At 35.1% G+C, this 15,807-nt stretch overlaps 2 protein-coding genes across 3 annotated transcripts; one reads left to right on the top strand and one right to left on the bottom strand.

Moving 5' to 3' along the window:
• The first annotated feature begins 929 nt into the window (after positions 1–929).
• LOC105357089 lies at positions 930–3,111 on the top strand. The gene is made up of 4 exons (XM_023952585.1): positions 930–1,056; positions 1,487–1,534; positions 1,690–1,764; positions 1,939–3,111. The coding sequence occupies exons 1-4, from the start codon at positions 952–954 to the stop codon at positions 3,043–3,045; spliced, it is 1,335 nt and encodes a 444-aa protein (XP_023808353.1). The 5' UTR covers positions 930–951; the 3' UTR covers positions 3,046–3,111.
• A 2,248-nt stretch (positions 3,112–5,359) lies between these two features.
• On the bottom strand, positions 5,360–10,756 carry LOC111946964. Of its 2 annotated transcripts, XM_023952617.1 has the most exons (11): positions 10,523–10,756; positions 10,066–10,113; positions 9,836–9,910; positions 8,408–8,833; positions 7,793–8,150; positions 7,607–7,696; positions 7,223–7,512; positions 6,869–7,092; positions 6,549–6,722; positions 6,268–6,457; positions 5,360–5,804 (listed from the first exon to the last, which is right to left on the bottom strand). In XM_023952617.1, exons 5-11 carry the CDS (start codon positions 7,936–7,938, stop codon positions 5,497–5,499), a joined length of 1,422 nt encoding a protein of 473 aa, XP_023808385.1. In that variant the 5' UTR covers positions 7,939–8,150; positions 8,408–8,833; positions 9,836–9,910; positions 10,066–10,113; positions 10,523–10,756; the 3' UTR covers positions 5,360–5,496. The 2 variants fall into 2 exon arrangements, with proteins under 2 accessions (XP_023808385.1, XP_023808384.1); XM_023952616.1 differs by having other exon boundaries at positions 7,793–8,833.
• Between the last annotated feature and the right edge of the window lie 5,051 nt (positions 10,757–15,807).

Here is a 15,807-nt window from a genome sequence, read left to right as displayed (position 1 = left end):
GAACGCAAAAAACGTGGCGAAAAACGCTGGCGAATAACTATGGGGCGCCGAATGTAAAAATTCACCTCATGAAAATTTTGTGTCACTTTTACCACATTTAGACATTTCTTTCCATTTATGCTGCATTTATATCACATTTTGTCTATATTTATCACCAATAAAAAAACAATCTGTGACTTGAGGATATGTACTTTTAGAGGTTAAAATTAAAACTAAATGTTAATGATAAATAATAAATATTAATGTATATGTAAATAATAAATGTAAATGTTAAATCGAAACACATACCTATATCCCAAACGTAAATATAAATGTTAAATGTATATGTTATATCTAAATGTAAACCTAAATGTTAAATGTAAATGTTAAATATAAATCTAAATATAAATGTAAATGTTAAAAATAAATGTTAAATATATATCTAAATGTTACATTTAAATGTAAATGTGAAATGTAAATGTTATATCTAAATATAAATATTAAATCAAAGACTAAATAGAAGTATAAATGTTAAATGTGATTATTAAATGTAAACCTAAATATTAAATGCAAATGAAAATCTAAATGTGAAATGCTAAATTTAAATGTATATCTAAATGTTAAATCTAAATGTTAAATCTAAATATTAAATGTAAATGTTAACTCTAAATGTAAATGTTAAATACAAATTTTATATCTAAATATAAATGTTAAATCTAAATATAAATATAAATGTAAATGTTAAATGTTAATGTTAATATTAAAAGTAAATGTAAATCCAAATGTTAAATGTTAAATGTAAATGTAAATGTTAAATATAAATGTAAATGTTAAATGTAAATGTAAATCTAAATGTTCCGCCTAAATGTTAAATATAAATGTTGACTTTAAATGTTTGGGAAATATGCTAATGTGGCCACGCCCCTCACCGAATAGAGCGGTCCTTGTTCAGACGAAAATTGAACCTTAATCATGGCAAACTCTTTGAGACCTGAGGATATTGAAAGGGCCGTTGTTTCAGGAGTGCGAGCTGCATTGCAAGGTGTCCTGGCACCTACACCTGCTGCTGCAAATCTGGTAAGTGGAAAAGTTAAATAAAATAAAATAAAATAGTTCTATAATACTATTATGTGGAAACGGATTCTTAGCTAGCTAAACAGCTAGTCTTTCCAAGCTAGTCTTAATTTTTTTTAGCTAACAAATGGCTAACGTTATCAAGGCATCTTTTGACATTACAGTGTAATAATATAATGCTATTTTGTAACTTCCTTGACACATAATGATGAAAGATCTCTCTGAGTAGGCCTGCTATGTATGTCTGTGGTATTTTTATGCCTCTTTACATCACTGAAACTCTAAATGAAAAAAAGAAAATTGGAGGGAGGGGGGTCTTTTTTATTTATTGCTTGTCTTCTTTCTCATTACAGATCTTTCTTATTTGCTAAAATCTGCTACAATCACTTATTTTCAATGTAAACTTTCTCTGTTCCATGCTCCTACTCTACAGGTTAACACATCATCACCATCCACAAGTTCTGCCGCTTCACACAGACCGGTAAGACCGTCATCAGTTGTTTTCTTCCATTGAGTACAGTGATTACATTTTTTACAACTGTTGTTTTTTATTTTTATAGTTTAGTGTTTAACTGATTTTTAAAAAGTAACAAAACATCCATATTATTGTTCTTCTTCTACCACCGCCCACCTCAGGTCAACACTCTGCCGCCACCCATAGCATCCACAAGTTCAGCCACATCTGCAGGGGCTGGCACATCCCAGAGATTGGTAAGAACTGAATGACTTATTTACTTTTAATGAGTATAATTACAATCAATTTTGTTGTGAAAATGTACCTTTTAATATGTTTTTTTATTTGTTCGGCGAACAGATTATATTTTGTTATATGTAGAAGTAATTCACTTTGTCTGTTTTTGTCCCTTTTTTTACCTATGGTGTTAGGTTGGAACAACCCTAATTTCCAAAGAGGACATTGAAAGATTAATATTCTTGGGGACAACACTCTCAGAAACGGCATCAATCTTGGAAATATCAAGACCAACGTTGTACAAGCTTATGAGAGAGTATGGCATAAAACACCAAAAATTCAGTGACATTTCCGATCAGGAACTGGATGAAGTAATTCGTGCAATAAAATCAAATCACCCTCATGTTGGAGAGGTTATGCTCAATGGACATTTGCGTGCCAGGAACATCATAGTTCAAAGACATCGTCTCAGAGACTCAGTGCAAAGGGTTGATTTTGCTGGAGCACAGTCTAGGAGAACATCAGCAGTGCAAAGAAGAACATACTCTGTCCCCTTTCCAAACTATATATGGCACATTGACGGCAACCATAAGCTCATAAGATGGAAATTAGTCATTCATACTGCAATTGATGGGTACAGCAGATTTTTGACTTTTCTGCATTGTTCTAACAACAATCGTGCTGCAACTGTCCTGGATCTATTTAGGAAAGCTGTGAACAAGTTTGGATGGCCTATGCACATAAGAACTGATCATGGAGGGGAAAATGTTTTGATTTGGGAGGACATGAGAGTGCACAAAGGAGTAAGTTCTGTGTTGACAGGGAGCTCTGTTCATAATCAACGTGTTGAGCGATTTAATCGTGATTTGAACTGTAACTGCCGAAACGTGTATGCGCCCATTTTCTATGAGCTAGAATCCCTGAACATGCTGGATGTAGACAACCCGACTGATTTATTTTGCCTCCATTATGTATACATTCCCAGAATCAACTGCACACTTGAGGAATTTCAGGCAGCATTCAACAGTCATTCCATCTCCTCTGAGGGAAACAAAACCCCTGTTCAGCTTTTCACTCAAAACACTTGTTTTCCAATGCCGAATTCTGCAACTTGTGCTTCGGTAACTGAGAGAAGCCCAGAATCACGACAAAGCTCAGATTACCTCTTCACACCACTTACTGATCAAGACTTGCAAGAACTGTCTGCAAACGTGAACCCACTAGAAAATGATGGAAACCAAGGAAAAACACTGTATCAGAAAGTGCAAGAATTTATATATAATAAACTAGCTACTGGGTAGCACTGTTGAATGTTTTTGACATCTATGCAAGTTTACTGATATTGTGATTAAAAAAATATCACCAAATATTTGGTCTTTTATTTCCCTGCAGAGTTTTCAAAAATTCCTTATACAGACGTATCATTTTTTAACAACATACAGTGGTAGACAAAATTGTTGGTATCCTTAGTTAAAGAACAAAGGTCCACAATGCTCGCTGAAATGACTTGAAACGTTCAAAAGTAACAATAAATAAAAATTTATTGAAAATTAAATAATCAAAATCAGCCATTACTTTTGAGTTGTTGATTAACAGAATTATTAAACAAAAAAAGAAAACTAATGAATTAGGGCTGGACAAAAATGATGGTACCCATAACTTCATATTTTGTTGCACAACCTTTTGAGGCAATCACTGCAATTAAACTGTTTCTGTATTTGTCAATGAGCCTTCTGCACCTGTCCACAGGTATTCTGGCCCACTCCTCATGAGCAAACTGCTCCAGTTGTCTCAGGTTTGACGGGTGTCTTCTCTAAATGGCATGTTTCAGCTTCTTCCACAGATGTTCAATGGGATTTAGATCTGGGCTCATAGAAGGCCACTTCAGAATAGTCCAATGCTTTTCTCTTAGCCATTCTTGGGGGTTTTTGGCTGTGTGTTTTGGATGGTTGTCCTGTTGGAAGACCCATGACCTCCGACTGAGACCAAGCTTTCTGACACTTGGCAGCACATTTCTACCCAGAATGCCTTGATAATCTGGAGATTTCATTTGACCTTGTACAACTTCAAGACACTCTGTGCCAGATGCAGCAAAGCAGCCCCAAAACAGAACTGAGCCTCCTCCATGTTTCACAGTAGGGACAGCGCTCTTTTCGTTGTATGCTTCATTTTTGAGTCTACGAACATAGAGCTGATGTGCCTTACCAAAAAGCTCCAGTTTGGTCTCATCTGTCCAAAGGACATTTTCCCAGAAGCTTTGTGGCTTGTCAACATGCATTTTTGCAAATTCCAGTCTGGTTTTTCATGATTTCCTTTCAACAGTGGTGTCCTCCTTGGTCGTCTCCCATGAAGTCCACTCTGGCTCAAACAACCACGAATGGTGTGATTTGACACTGATGTACCTTGATCTAGGAGTTCACCTTAAAGGTGAACTCTAGGAGTTCACCTTTAAGGTCTTTGGAGGTTGTTCTAGGTTCTTTGGATGCAGTTCCAACTATCCGTCTCCTCAATTTGTCATCAATTTTCCTCTTTCTCTTCGTCCAGGGAGGTTGACTACTGTCCTGTGGGTCTTAAACTTCTGAATAGTATGTGCCACTGTCGTCACAGGAACTTCAAGCTGCTTAGAGATGGTTTTATAGCCTTTACCTTTACGATGTTTGTCTATAATTTTGTTGCTAATGTCCTGGGACAATTCTCTCCTTGGCTTTCTGTTGTCCATGTTCAGTGTGGTACACACTTTTTCACCAAACATTAGTTTGTTTTTTTAAATAAATCTGTTAATCAACAACTCAAAAGTAATGGGTGATTTTGATGATTTAAATTTCAATACAATATAATTTATTCTTACTTTTGAACTTTTCAAGTCATTCCAGTGAGCATTGTGGAATTTCTTTCTTTAACTGAGGGGTACCAACTATTTTGTCCACCACTGCAGTTCATTGTAAGAGCAAGTCAGGGCACTAGAGGAAATACTGAAAAGAAGGACTTGGTCTACTCTAAAAGCAATGACACAACATCTAGTTTAATTGTTTGTTTAATGCTTCATCATTTGAGTTTGTAATTGAAACCTTTTCCATAAAGAATGAACATCCAATAGGCTTTACATGTGAGACAACGTATGCAAACACTTTCAACACACAACCATGTTGCTCTGCTAAACAAACATCTATTGACATTTCAAAAATTAACCTATTATTTGAAATGGATCAACATGAAATAATGGGTGTACTCTCTCTGGTGTTCAGAAAATGCATACTTTTCTACAGACAATACCAATTCCTTCCCATAGAAAATAAATAAATATGTTTCCCGAACAAACAGATCCAAATCTATATTTTACCATTTTTCCTCTTTTGTAACTTTTCACATTTAACTGTTGTCTTGAGTGGCTTTACATGGAAACAGAAAAAAGAAAACCGTTCAACATTTCCTGTTTTTGTTTAATTAAATACAATTTGCTCATCAAACAGCAGAAACAGATCCTCAACAAAGACACAAGTAGCACATTTTCCTGCTTTTATGAATTAACTAAAATTATTAATAACATTTAAACATAGCAAAATTCCATACAAAGACAATTTTTTTATATTTATTAATACAACAGAAGTAAAAAAAAACAGAAAAACATCCCTGAGGTGTTTTGGATTAATACAAATAACGTATCCATTCTTCTACATTTCTTCTCTTCTCCACTTTATTTTCCCTTCTTACTCACCTGGACCCTTTTCCCTGGAATATATTTTCATGTTTATTTAAACTGCACTAAAATTTGCTCCATTCATAAGCGCTACTAGGAAGTTATATTCAAACTCATCATTGTCAGCTAGATTTTTGGAATTTACAAAGATTTCAAGCTCATTTGAGCACGTATGAGCGACTGGAAGGTACTTGTTTTCATTATGAACAAAGCTTAACTTTGGACCTGGTTGAAATCCAACTGCTGGAACTCTGCTACTTCCAGTCACAAAGGCGAGAATATGTCCAGGATTTAAATTTCTGAGAAAGGTCTTCTCTGCTTCTGTCAGGGTTCTGCCATGAAGACATTCCTCAACTTCTCTTTCTGTCATTGTAAGATTTTATTAGAAAAAAAAAAGCAGAAAAAACAATATTCAGTTTCACTTGTTCTTCAGTGCAATAAATTGTTCTTTTAATACTGCAAAACTGGTTGTCTAAAATTTCTACAAAGTTTACATTTTCAATATGACGGGTAAATGTGCTAATGAATTTTTATTTTTTAAACTCCACATTTTCCCTTACCTGAAATTTTTTAGACAAATTATTCACTTTATTTGGAACCATATAAAAAATGTTTTTCTATTGAATTGAATATAATTCCATACCTTCGTAATTTTGTATACTAAAAAGAAACATTTAAAGTTCCAAAATGATAATTAAATATGCCAGCAGTAGCTAAAATGTAATGCTTACTGAAAATCAGCATTTAAAAGAAAAAAAATGTATAAGACTTTAGGTCTAAGTGCAAATTAGAGCAAATTGTGGCTTGTCTGCTTTATTTATTTTACCTTGAACACTATTGAGGAAATCTCTGAACTTAACCACCATCAGCTCTTCTTTTGGTCGTTTGTTGCTTCCCAGAACGGAGTAGCTGGTCTTCAGAAGGGTAGCAACCACATCTGCTGTAAGATCACTGCGAACCTTGGGCATCTCTAAAAGAACCCGAAGGGGAAGGTTCTCTTTCAGAAGTGGTAGGAGCTGTAAATACATAACATCTAGTTATTTTTATACATTTCTGATCAACTTTTACCTACAAACCATACACTAATGAACGTCAGCCTAGACTTACCTCATAACATTCCAACCCCTCAGCTAACTGATCGTAGCAGCTCTTTCGTTGTAGTAGAACATGGAAAATGTTGTCCATGGTAACAGGGTTTGGAAGACCTTCAATTTGGTACCTCCATGACTCACAGGATTCTATTGCTCGTTGCAGATCATCATCAGTTGTTGCTTGATCAATCTTAAAATGTCAGGAGAAAATATGTGTTTATGAAATGTCAATTTGTATTTTAATTGCCAACACCTTCCCTGACACTTTACGTAGAAAAATAGTTAGAAAATGAATGATAAAATTATTACAGAGTTTAACCACTTTCATATACATACTGTCTTGAGGCTGTCTCTAAGTTCCACATCGGCAACATCCTCTGGAGAAACGCGGATGTCGAACATACGCCCAGTCAGCAGGTAGTCCAAGACAACAAAGGAAAGGAGAGCAGGACATTCTCCACCTTGGACAATGATGGTAGACATCATCTGACCAATAGTGCGGTAGACTCGATTTTGGACATGTGAAACATTTAGTCTTGGAATGAAGCCATTGGGGGACTCTGCAGATCAAATAAAATATGTTCATGTCAGCTTTAAACAAACTTAATTTTATTAAACGAAAATTATCTATGCAGTCTGTTATTAACTTCAATCTCTCATTTAACTAATGAAAAATAAAAAAGAATTCACCCTCAAATGCCCCACTTTCTTGGAAAATTGCTTTAACAAGCAAGCGAAAGAATTCTCGACGGGGACCTCCAAGATCTTCTGCATCTTCTGTGGTGTTTTCATCACTGGCAAAGGTTACATACAGCATATCGGTGCTTTCAACAAATCTTGGTCGCCGGAATTGTCGGATCGCAGATGTCCACACATTTCTTCGGCTGACAATGATTGACCTAAATCCTTCTGTAACAACCATTTCACTGTGAGCTTTTACAATTCCAGTTATTTCTTCTGTTGTCAACGTTTTAATAGACCTTGAAAAGATAAAACAGCAGATGTCATCGTTACAAAGATCTGAAAAAGGAAAATATTGTCAATAATTAAATGTAATACTGAAATAATTAAAACCTCGACTCTTGTGGAACCTGGACAGTTTCTTCTTCCAAACTGCGTCTGATGGCTTCCTCGACTGCCTCCTCTTCTTCAAAATCAAGTGGTCTTGAAAAGAGATTCAAAAAGAAGAAGAAAAAGCTAAATTGGACGAAAAAAATGTAAATGAACTGGTTTTTCTAACAAATCCAGTATAAAACATACATGAAATCAGAGAAACGAGTGCCTCCTTGTTCGGTCTCATGTTCTCGATTTCTGGCATCTGCCTCCATTGGTTCATATTGACCGTCAACATTAGATTGCTCCAATGTCTCAAGATCTAAATGGAACAGATTGAGCAGAAGACACATTATGAAATGATAGTTGGAAAAAAAAAGGATGCAAACGACACTCTGGAAATGACCAATACGTTGATCAAAATCAATCAGGTAGTGTGGGATTGCTGATGTAACATGGGGGTTGGATGGAATACAGGTTGATAAACTTAACCTTGAAACTACCCACCTCTACTCTGAAAAGTTGGACTTTCAAAGTCACTGTCATCCGTGTCAAAAACTCTATGCTGAATGATAAGATGTGGAAATTTTGTGTAAGAAAGCAATTTTAAAAGCATATAAATTGTAATTTAGACATAACAAGCATGACTAAATGTTCAAAGTTAATTTGTGATTGCAAAAACAATTTACAACAATAAAAAGTGTCACATGTAAAGATGATGCTGTGCTTAGTTATGTTCATATTTAAATAATTTTAACAAAAATCGCATGCAAATAGTATTACATGAAAAAGGTTTACCAGTACTATCACTATCAAGCTCACCTGTGTTGGCAATTCCATTTCAGCCATAATGTAAAGACAGGTATTTGAGCAAACGGAAGAAACTTCTTTCCCCCCCCAGGGAACGTTGGGTGTGACATTGGGCTTCATTAATTTTTTGCACCCTTTTATTGTGCTCAAGAACTGAAAAGGGAAAACATCATGCTCGGAGATGCCAAATGATCCTCTGAAGATAGCAGAAATTTCTTCTCTGAGCTGATCTTCAGACCACTCGGTGGTAAAGGAAATTTTTCCAATTAGACCAGCTTGAGCCAAGCGACTCCTGTTTTCTCCTCTAGGTATGACGAAAACTGATTCCCTTGGAGAAAATGGCAAACATACAACGTCTTTTGTAAACGTTTTCACGTTTTTTCTTTGCTGATATCCTGATCGACCTCTTCTTGATTGAAAATATGATGGAAAAGGAACCTGTTAAGAAGAGAGGACACAAGATTTATTCTTAAAAATTAACAAAACTAGATCAAAGTTAATGGAAAATGGCGTATACTTATATAGCGCTTTCTACCCTCTTTCGAAGGCCCAAAGCGCTTTACAGTCACAGTTCCATTCACCCATGCACACACACAGTCACACACTGGTGGCGGCTCCACTGCCGAACACACTGGCGCCAACCTCCCACCAGAGGCAAGGTGGGGTTCAGCGTCTTGCCCAAGGACACTTCGACACATGGGCAAGAATCTAACCTTTAATCTTATGATCATGGGTCGACCGTCCTACACCTGCACCACGGCTGCCCAAATGGGTCAGCAGCAGTCATTACTAAGGTATAAACCAGTGGTGGGCAAACTTAGGCACGGTGGCCATTTGCATCCCTAAAAACGATTAATCAAGCCTGCCAAATTGTAATTACTTATACTAATTATCCTTACTGTTTTATTTGCCCTGGTATGTAGCCATATGAATTTATTGATCTTTTTGTAGGAGCAGAAAGTTATTGGGCATTCATGTGGTGTTGGAAGATGTTTTTTTCAGACATTTGCGCATGTTTTCCAAGTCTGAAAGTTTTTTCATAATTTCTCTAATTTTGCCTTTTTCTCTGACGGACATCCACCCTTGGGTGCAATTTGCACAAACATGAGAACAAAAGCCAAAGCTTTGAAATAAAACCTGTTTTAAAGACATAAAGTTTTAATCAAGGTTAAAGCATGTTTTCGTCCATATTCTAAGTTATTTCTTTCTATTATGATACAGATTCCCAAAACACTCCACACCATCTATGGCCCACGAGTTGAAAAGTTTGCCCATCTCTGATATAAACTTACAGAACTCATATAAACAGGAATATATATTCGGTAACAAAATATAATCTGTTCGCCGAACAAATAAAAAAACATATTAAAAGGCACATTTTCACAACAAAATTGATTGTAATTATATTCATTAAAAGTAAATAAGTCATTCAGTTCTTACCAATCTCTGGGATGTGCCAGCCCCTGCAGATGTGGCTGAACTTGTGGATGCTATGGGTGGCGGCAGAGTGTTGACCTGAGGTGGGCGGTGGTAGAAGAAGAACAATAATATGGATGTTTTGTTACTTTTTAAAAATCAGTTAAACACTAAACTATAAAAATAAAAAACAACAGTTGTAAAAAATGTAATCACTGTACTCAATGGAAGAAAACAACTGATGACGGTCTTACCGGTCTGTGTGAAGCGGCAGAACTTGTGGATGGTGATGATGTGTTAACCTGTAGAGTAGGAGCATGGAACAGAGAAAGTTTACATTGAAAATAAGTGATTGTAGAAGATTTTAGCAAATAAGAAAGATCTGTAATGAGAAAGAAGACAAGCAATAAATAAAAAAGACCCCCCTCCCTCCAATTTTCTTTTTTTCATTTAGAGTTTCAGTGATGTAAAGAGGCATAAAAATACCACAGACATACATAGCAGGCCTACTCAGAGAGATCTTTCATCATTATGTGTCAAGGAAGTTACAAAATAGCATTATATTATTACACTGTAATGTCAAAAGATGCCTTGCTAAAAAAAATTAAGACAAGCTTGGAAAGACTAGCTGTTTAGCTAGCTAAGAATCCGTTTCCACATAATAGTATTATAGAACTATTTTATTTTATTTTATTTAACTTTTCCACTTACCAGATTTGCAGCAGCAGGTGTAGGTGCCAGGACACCTTGCAATGCAGCTTGCACTCATGAAACAACGGCCCTTTCAATATCCTCAGGTCTCAAAGAGTTTGCCATGATTAAGGTTCAACTTTCGTCTGAACAAGGACCGCTCTATTCGGTGAGGGGCGTGGCCACATTAGCATATTTCCCAAACATTTAAAGTCAACATTTATATTTAACATTTAGGCGGAACATTTAGATTTACATTTACATTTAACATTTACATTTATATTTAACATTTACATTTACATTTAACATTTAACATTTGGATTTACATTTACTTTTAATATTAACATTAACATTTAACATTTACATTTAACATTTATATTTATATTTAGATTTAGATTTAACATTTATATTTAGATATAAAATTTGTATTTAACATTTACATTTAGAGTTAACATTTACATTTAATATTTAGATTTAACATTTAGATTTAACATTTAGATATACATTTAAATTTAGCATTTCACATTTAGATTTTCATTTGCATTTAATATTTAGGTTTACATTTAATAATCACATTTAACATTTATACTTCTATTTAGTCTTTGATTTAATATTTATATTTAGATATAACATTTACATTTCACATTTACATTTAAATGTAACATTTAGATATATATTTAACATTTATTTTTAACATTTACATTTATATTTAGATTTATATTTAACATTTACATTTAACATTTAGGTTTACATTTAGATATAACATATACATTTAACATTTATATTTACGTTTGGGATTTAGGTATGTGTTTCGATTTAACATTTACATTTATTATTTACATATACATTAATATTTATTATTTATCATTAATATTTAGTTTTAATTTTAACCTCTAAAAGTACATATCCTCAAGTCACAGATTGTTTTTTTATTGGTGATAAATATAGACAAAATGTGATATAAATGCAGCATAAATGGAAAGAAATGTCTAAATGTGGTAAAAGTGACACAAAATTTTCATGAGGTGAATTTTTACATTCGGCGCCCCATAAATAACGCCTGGCGAATATTCGTCCCGGTGTGTACGGGCCTTCAGGTTGAAGACCCCTGGAATAATGTAAAAAGTTTATTTCATGATTTACCTTGTTATAACTGTTTTGGATTCGTTTTTATAAAGATCCAATTTGTGCATTATTAGGGATGTGTTCTCTGAAGGGCCTTGTTTTTTGCAGTTCAGTGTCCAATGGGTGACGTCGAAGATTCTCCATGCGGTGTTTATGTCTGGTGTACATGTCTATGCTTTATTGATTATGGCATTTATTAATATTGAAGAAACAATTTACAGGTCATTACAGTTTGAAATTACAAATAAAAAGTATGCATTTGTTCACACTTAATTAAAAAAAAAAAAAAAAAAAACACCAAAAGCTGTTTAGAAGGAATCCACTGCCACTCAGAGGCTTTAATGGACCCCTAATGAACTCTTAAATCCATGCCAGTACATTCACACTGCATTATTGCTTCCTGACCCTTGACCTCCCAGTGGAGAAGAGCAAAGAATACTTTGCAGAGTCATGCCATTATACATTCATCCACACAGATTGCACATCAAGGCATCAGAAGAGCAAATGGTATATACATAATGGAGCATGTAAATGACCATTACATCCCTCAAACCCTGCCACTGACTGCAAAGTTCCCCATCAAAATTGACTTACTGGCTTCTATAAGGACTTTCTTCATGGTTGAGTAAAACATTTTTGATAAGTAGCTGGAGTCTACCAGTAAATGGTAAGCCGTAAGTGATGCATCACACACATCAGAATACCAAACGGGAAGAGTCTCTTAGGAGACCAAAAGTTGGGGAGTGGGCTCTCCCTCTTCATTTCTCACACCATATATCCGATCCGTTGATTCTTTTTGATCCCCAAAAAAAAAAAAAAACAGAGAGGAAATTGCCTTGCAAACATACTCAAAAATACTTCAAATTGGATGTAAATTGGTAACCATTTCAAATTCATGTTTTTGCAATTGGGCTATTGGGCAAAAAATTATTGTGGAGGGGGGTTTCAGGAACCAAAAGCTGAGTTCAACTAATTACCTGATGATGGAATTTTAGTGTGTCCTTCATTATAAAACAGTTTCTAAGTGGTATTGATTTTAGGAGAAATGTCTCGGAGCAGCGTGGTATTAGAGGGCCCAACTGCTCCAAGACTATGCATTATTCAACATGCATTCTAGGATGAAGCCTCACCAAGCCAAATTCCTCACAGGTGGCATGGGAGTTGCTGCAATTCTCCACCCATTTGACTCTACCTCATGCACCAAAGTATGCTTTTTACGTGACCATATTACCATATTTACAATTCATAAACATTTATGGGACAAATAATTTGAAAAAGTAATAAACTTTGCTCTTTTGCTCAAACAAAAATGTGCTAATTTGTGTTTTGTTCTTTGATCATTACCGCACAATAAAGACTGCTCTATTGTACCTATTTTTTTTATCATCATTTGCATTTTTATATATAGATTTTTCTTACAATTGTACCCTACAGCAATTATATTTGCTAGTAAAAGGGGAAAAAGGAAGAGGAGGCACCAAAGTCATAAAGAAAGAAAATATTGTGTGTGACTTCCTTGTATTTTTAATTTAGGTAAATCTACTGCAGAAGGGGGATCTTCTTTGATACAGTATATTGTTTTTTTAAACAAACTTGCTGTCAAAATTAAAAGATGTTAAAATTGCTATGTATAGACACTATGGCACTGTTAGAATTCATTTATTGTAAATTTTTAAAAGCTACATTTTATACATGAATGGTTTAATGTTCACAAAAACAAAGTATTATTCTAAGTAATTAAGTGGGACTTTGTGGCTCTCACTGAGTTTTGGTCAATAAGAAACTGAACCAAATGGCTCTTTTAGAGTTAAAGGTTGCGGACCTTTGACGTAAAATTTCCATTCCACTCAGAAACATTAAACTTTACTCTTAAATGTTTGAAATATATTGTTTATTAATTAATGTTACAGTTATAGCTTCTCATTTCTGACATAAAAGCCTAAAAATATAAATGCCAATATTACATTTAAAAGTTGATGCATTGGGTTGAAAATTATCAGTCAGTGTTAAAATATGTCCTATTGATGTTGTGTCTTTTTCGTGCTTATGTCGTTATCTGTGTTCCAAAGACGTATAGAGAAGTAGGTTTCGACTCATAATATATCTTTGTTTTCACTGATTGCAATTATCTAGTAGATCAATGGATGCTATCAATACTTTACAGCGATTAACATTTAATATCCTTCTACAGTCACTTACTCCATTAATGACTAATTGATTATGCAAGGCCTGGGATCCCTGTAGCTAGGAATGGCATGAATCCATGCTGTCTGTCTGTCAAAGTAAAGACTAGCTGCCCCGCTGCAGAACCTCAGACTCCAACCAATACCTTGTCGATATGCTCCACCAGATTTAAAGAGATCTTGTGAACAAAACATTTCTTTTGTTTAGATGTTGTCAAAGCTTTTAAACCTTTGGTATTAAGAATTTCCTTCTGTCCACCTAATAGTTCAAGTATTTTGTGCTTTAAATTTAATCTTTATATCTGCCACTAGTCGAAATACCATCCATTCCTCCCCTGCTGTTCTTCTACGATCATCTGCACAGATTTTTTTTTCCAGAAAGAAAAAAAACTGCCTTTTCTTTCAGTCAAATTGAGGCTTTTGAAAAGAACCCATAATGTAGGCACTCTGGACAGAATTCAGGCTTAATTTAAGCCCCTGTATACTGCAGATGACTGAAAAATGCTCCTTGTCACTCTTACTTGTGACTCTACTTAGAAACAGAGCATCTTCATAAATAAGCTCTATGCACTCTCTTGGATATAAAGGCAAGCTTTAAATTGACTGAAGAGAAGATACAGACTCACCAAGAAGTAATGAGGGGGAAATAGAAACAGATATGTTAGCAACATTTTAAAAGTATCAACCGTATTTTCTGCACTGTATGTCAGTCTGGCCCAGCTACATCAGTAGCGTACGATCACCAGGTATGAATAAGGAGTGAATGAATAATGGATACACATTGTAAGCGCTTTAGATGTCTAGAAAAGCGCCGAACAATCTATTCCATTATTATTATTATTATTATTATTGCATGGCGCACTTAAAAGCCTTAATTTGCTTTACAAAAAACACCTTGTAGTCCGGAGCGCCTTATACACTGTATATGGCTTAATTTTGGTTCTGCTTACTGATGTTGAAGCAATTTTTAGAGAAACACGGTACTCTGTCAAAATGTTCGGTTGGATGTTATTGTGAAGACTTTAATGTGGCTAACTTATAGTAGTGGAATCGGACTGTGTTTTTTTAACGTGTCACTGACAAGGTTGGGAGTCGGCGTAGTCACGGTGACGTTTGTTAATGAGAAATCAGTATGTCTTTTATGCATGTTTCTATCGAGGTCGGGAGTTACAAATATTGTGAATACGGTACACTAACAGGGCTAACACTTCTTACGTAACTAATGCAGAGCGTGGACACAGTAATCTTTGTTTAAGCGCTATTCAGTCTGCTTTTTTATGTGTTCCAAAATAAGGCTAGGGAGTTATTGTGAATACTCAAACGTGGCTAACGTGTAGTGTGTCACAAGTTATAGAGTTACTGTGAATGTAGTTAATAATAATGTCTGACTGAAAGACTTAAGTCCAACTCTTTTGTCTTCCATAATGTGTCCATTCATTGACGATGCGCCTTATGATCCAGAGCCCCTCATAGTGCAGACAATATGGTATTTGGAAGTTGCAACATGTTTTCAGGATTGGACAAACAAACCTCAGAAAAGGTTGTTTCCAGTACACGGTACAAAAGTAGCAAAGCAGAGATGGGCTGGGTTGGGGTACAAAGAGACTAGGAAGGTTTTGCGAAATAAACACTTTGTTTTCCGCTGACGATCAGAGGAGCAGAACAGGGGATACACGGCTGAATCGATTATACTGATTTGTTCCAAGCTCTCCATGTTCAGACCCACACTTCTCCCTTGGGGAGTGGATGGAGGAACGGAAAAATTAAAAAAAAGAGGGATGTGGAAAACAAGCAGGGCGAAGGTAACAAATACTGAAATGCCGTGAAAAAAAGCACAAAGCTGCAACAGAGTATGTTACTAAAGGCGACAGATAAATGATGATGGGATGCTGTAATGGTTGGGAAATGGCATTGGTATGGGAGCAAAATAAAAGAGGCACAACGGAAGATTTGAATAGGGTGAGGGTTAAGTGCAAAGCTAAATGATAGTAGAAGTGA

The sequence above is a fragment of the Oryzias latipes genome, chromosome 23 (genome assembly GCF_002234675.1).
Source record: "Oryzias latipes chromosome 23, ASM223467v1".
Classification (NCBI taxonomy): Eukaryota; Metazoa; Chordata; class Actinopteri; order Beloniformes; family Adrianichthyidae; genus Oryzias; species Oryzias latipes.
Note: the sequence above shows the minus strand (reverse complement) of the source record. Positions and strands in the feature narration are given on the sequence as shown.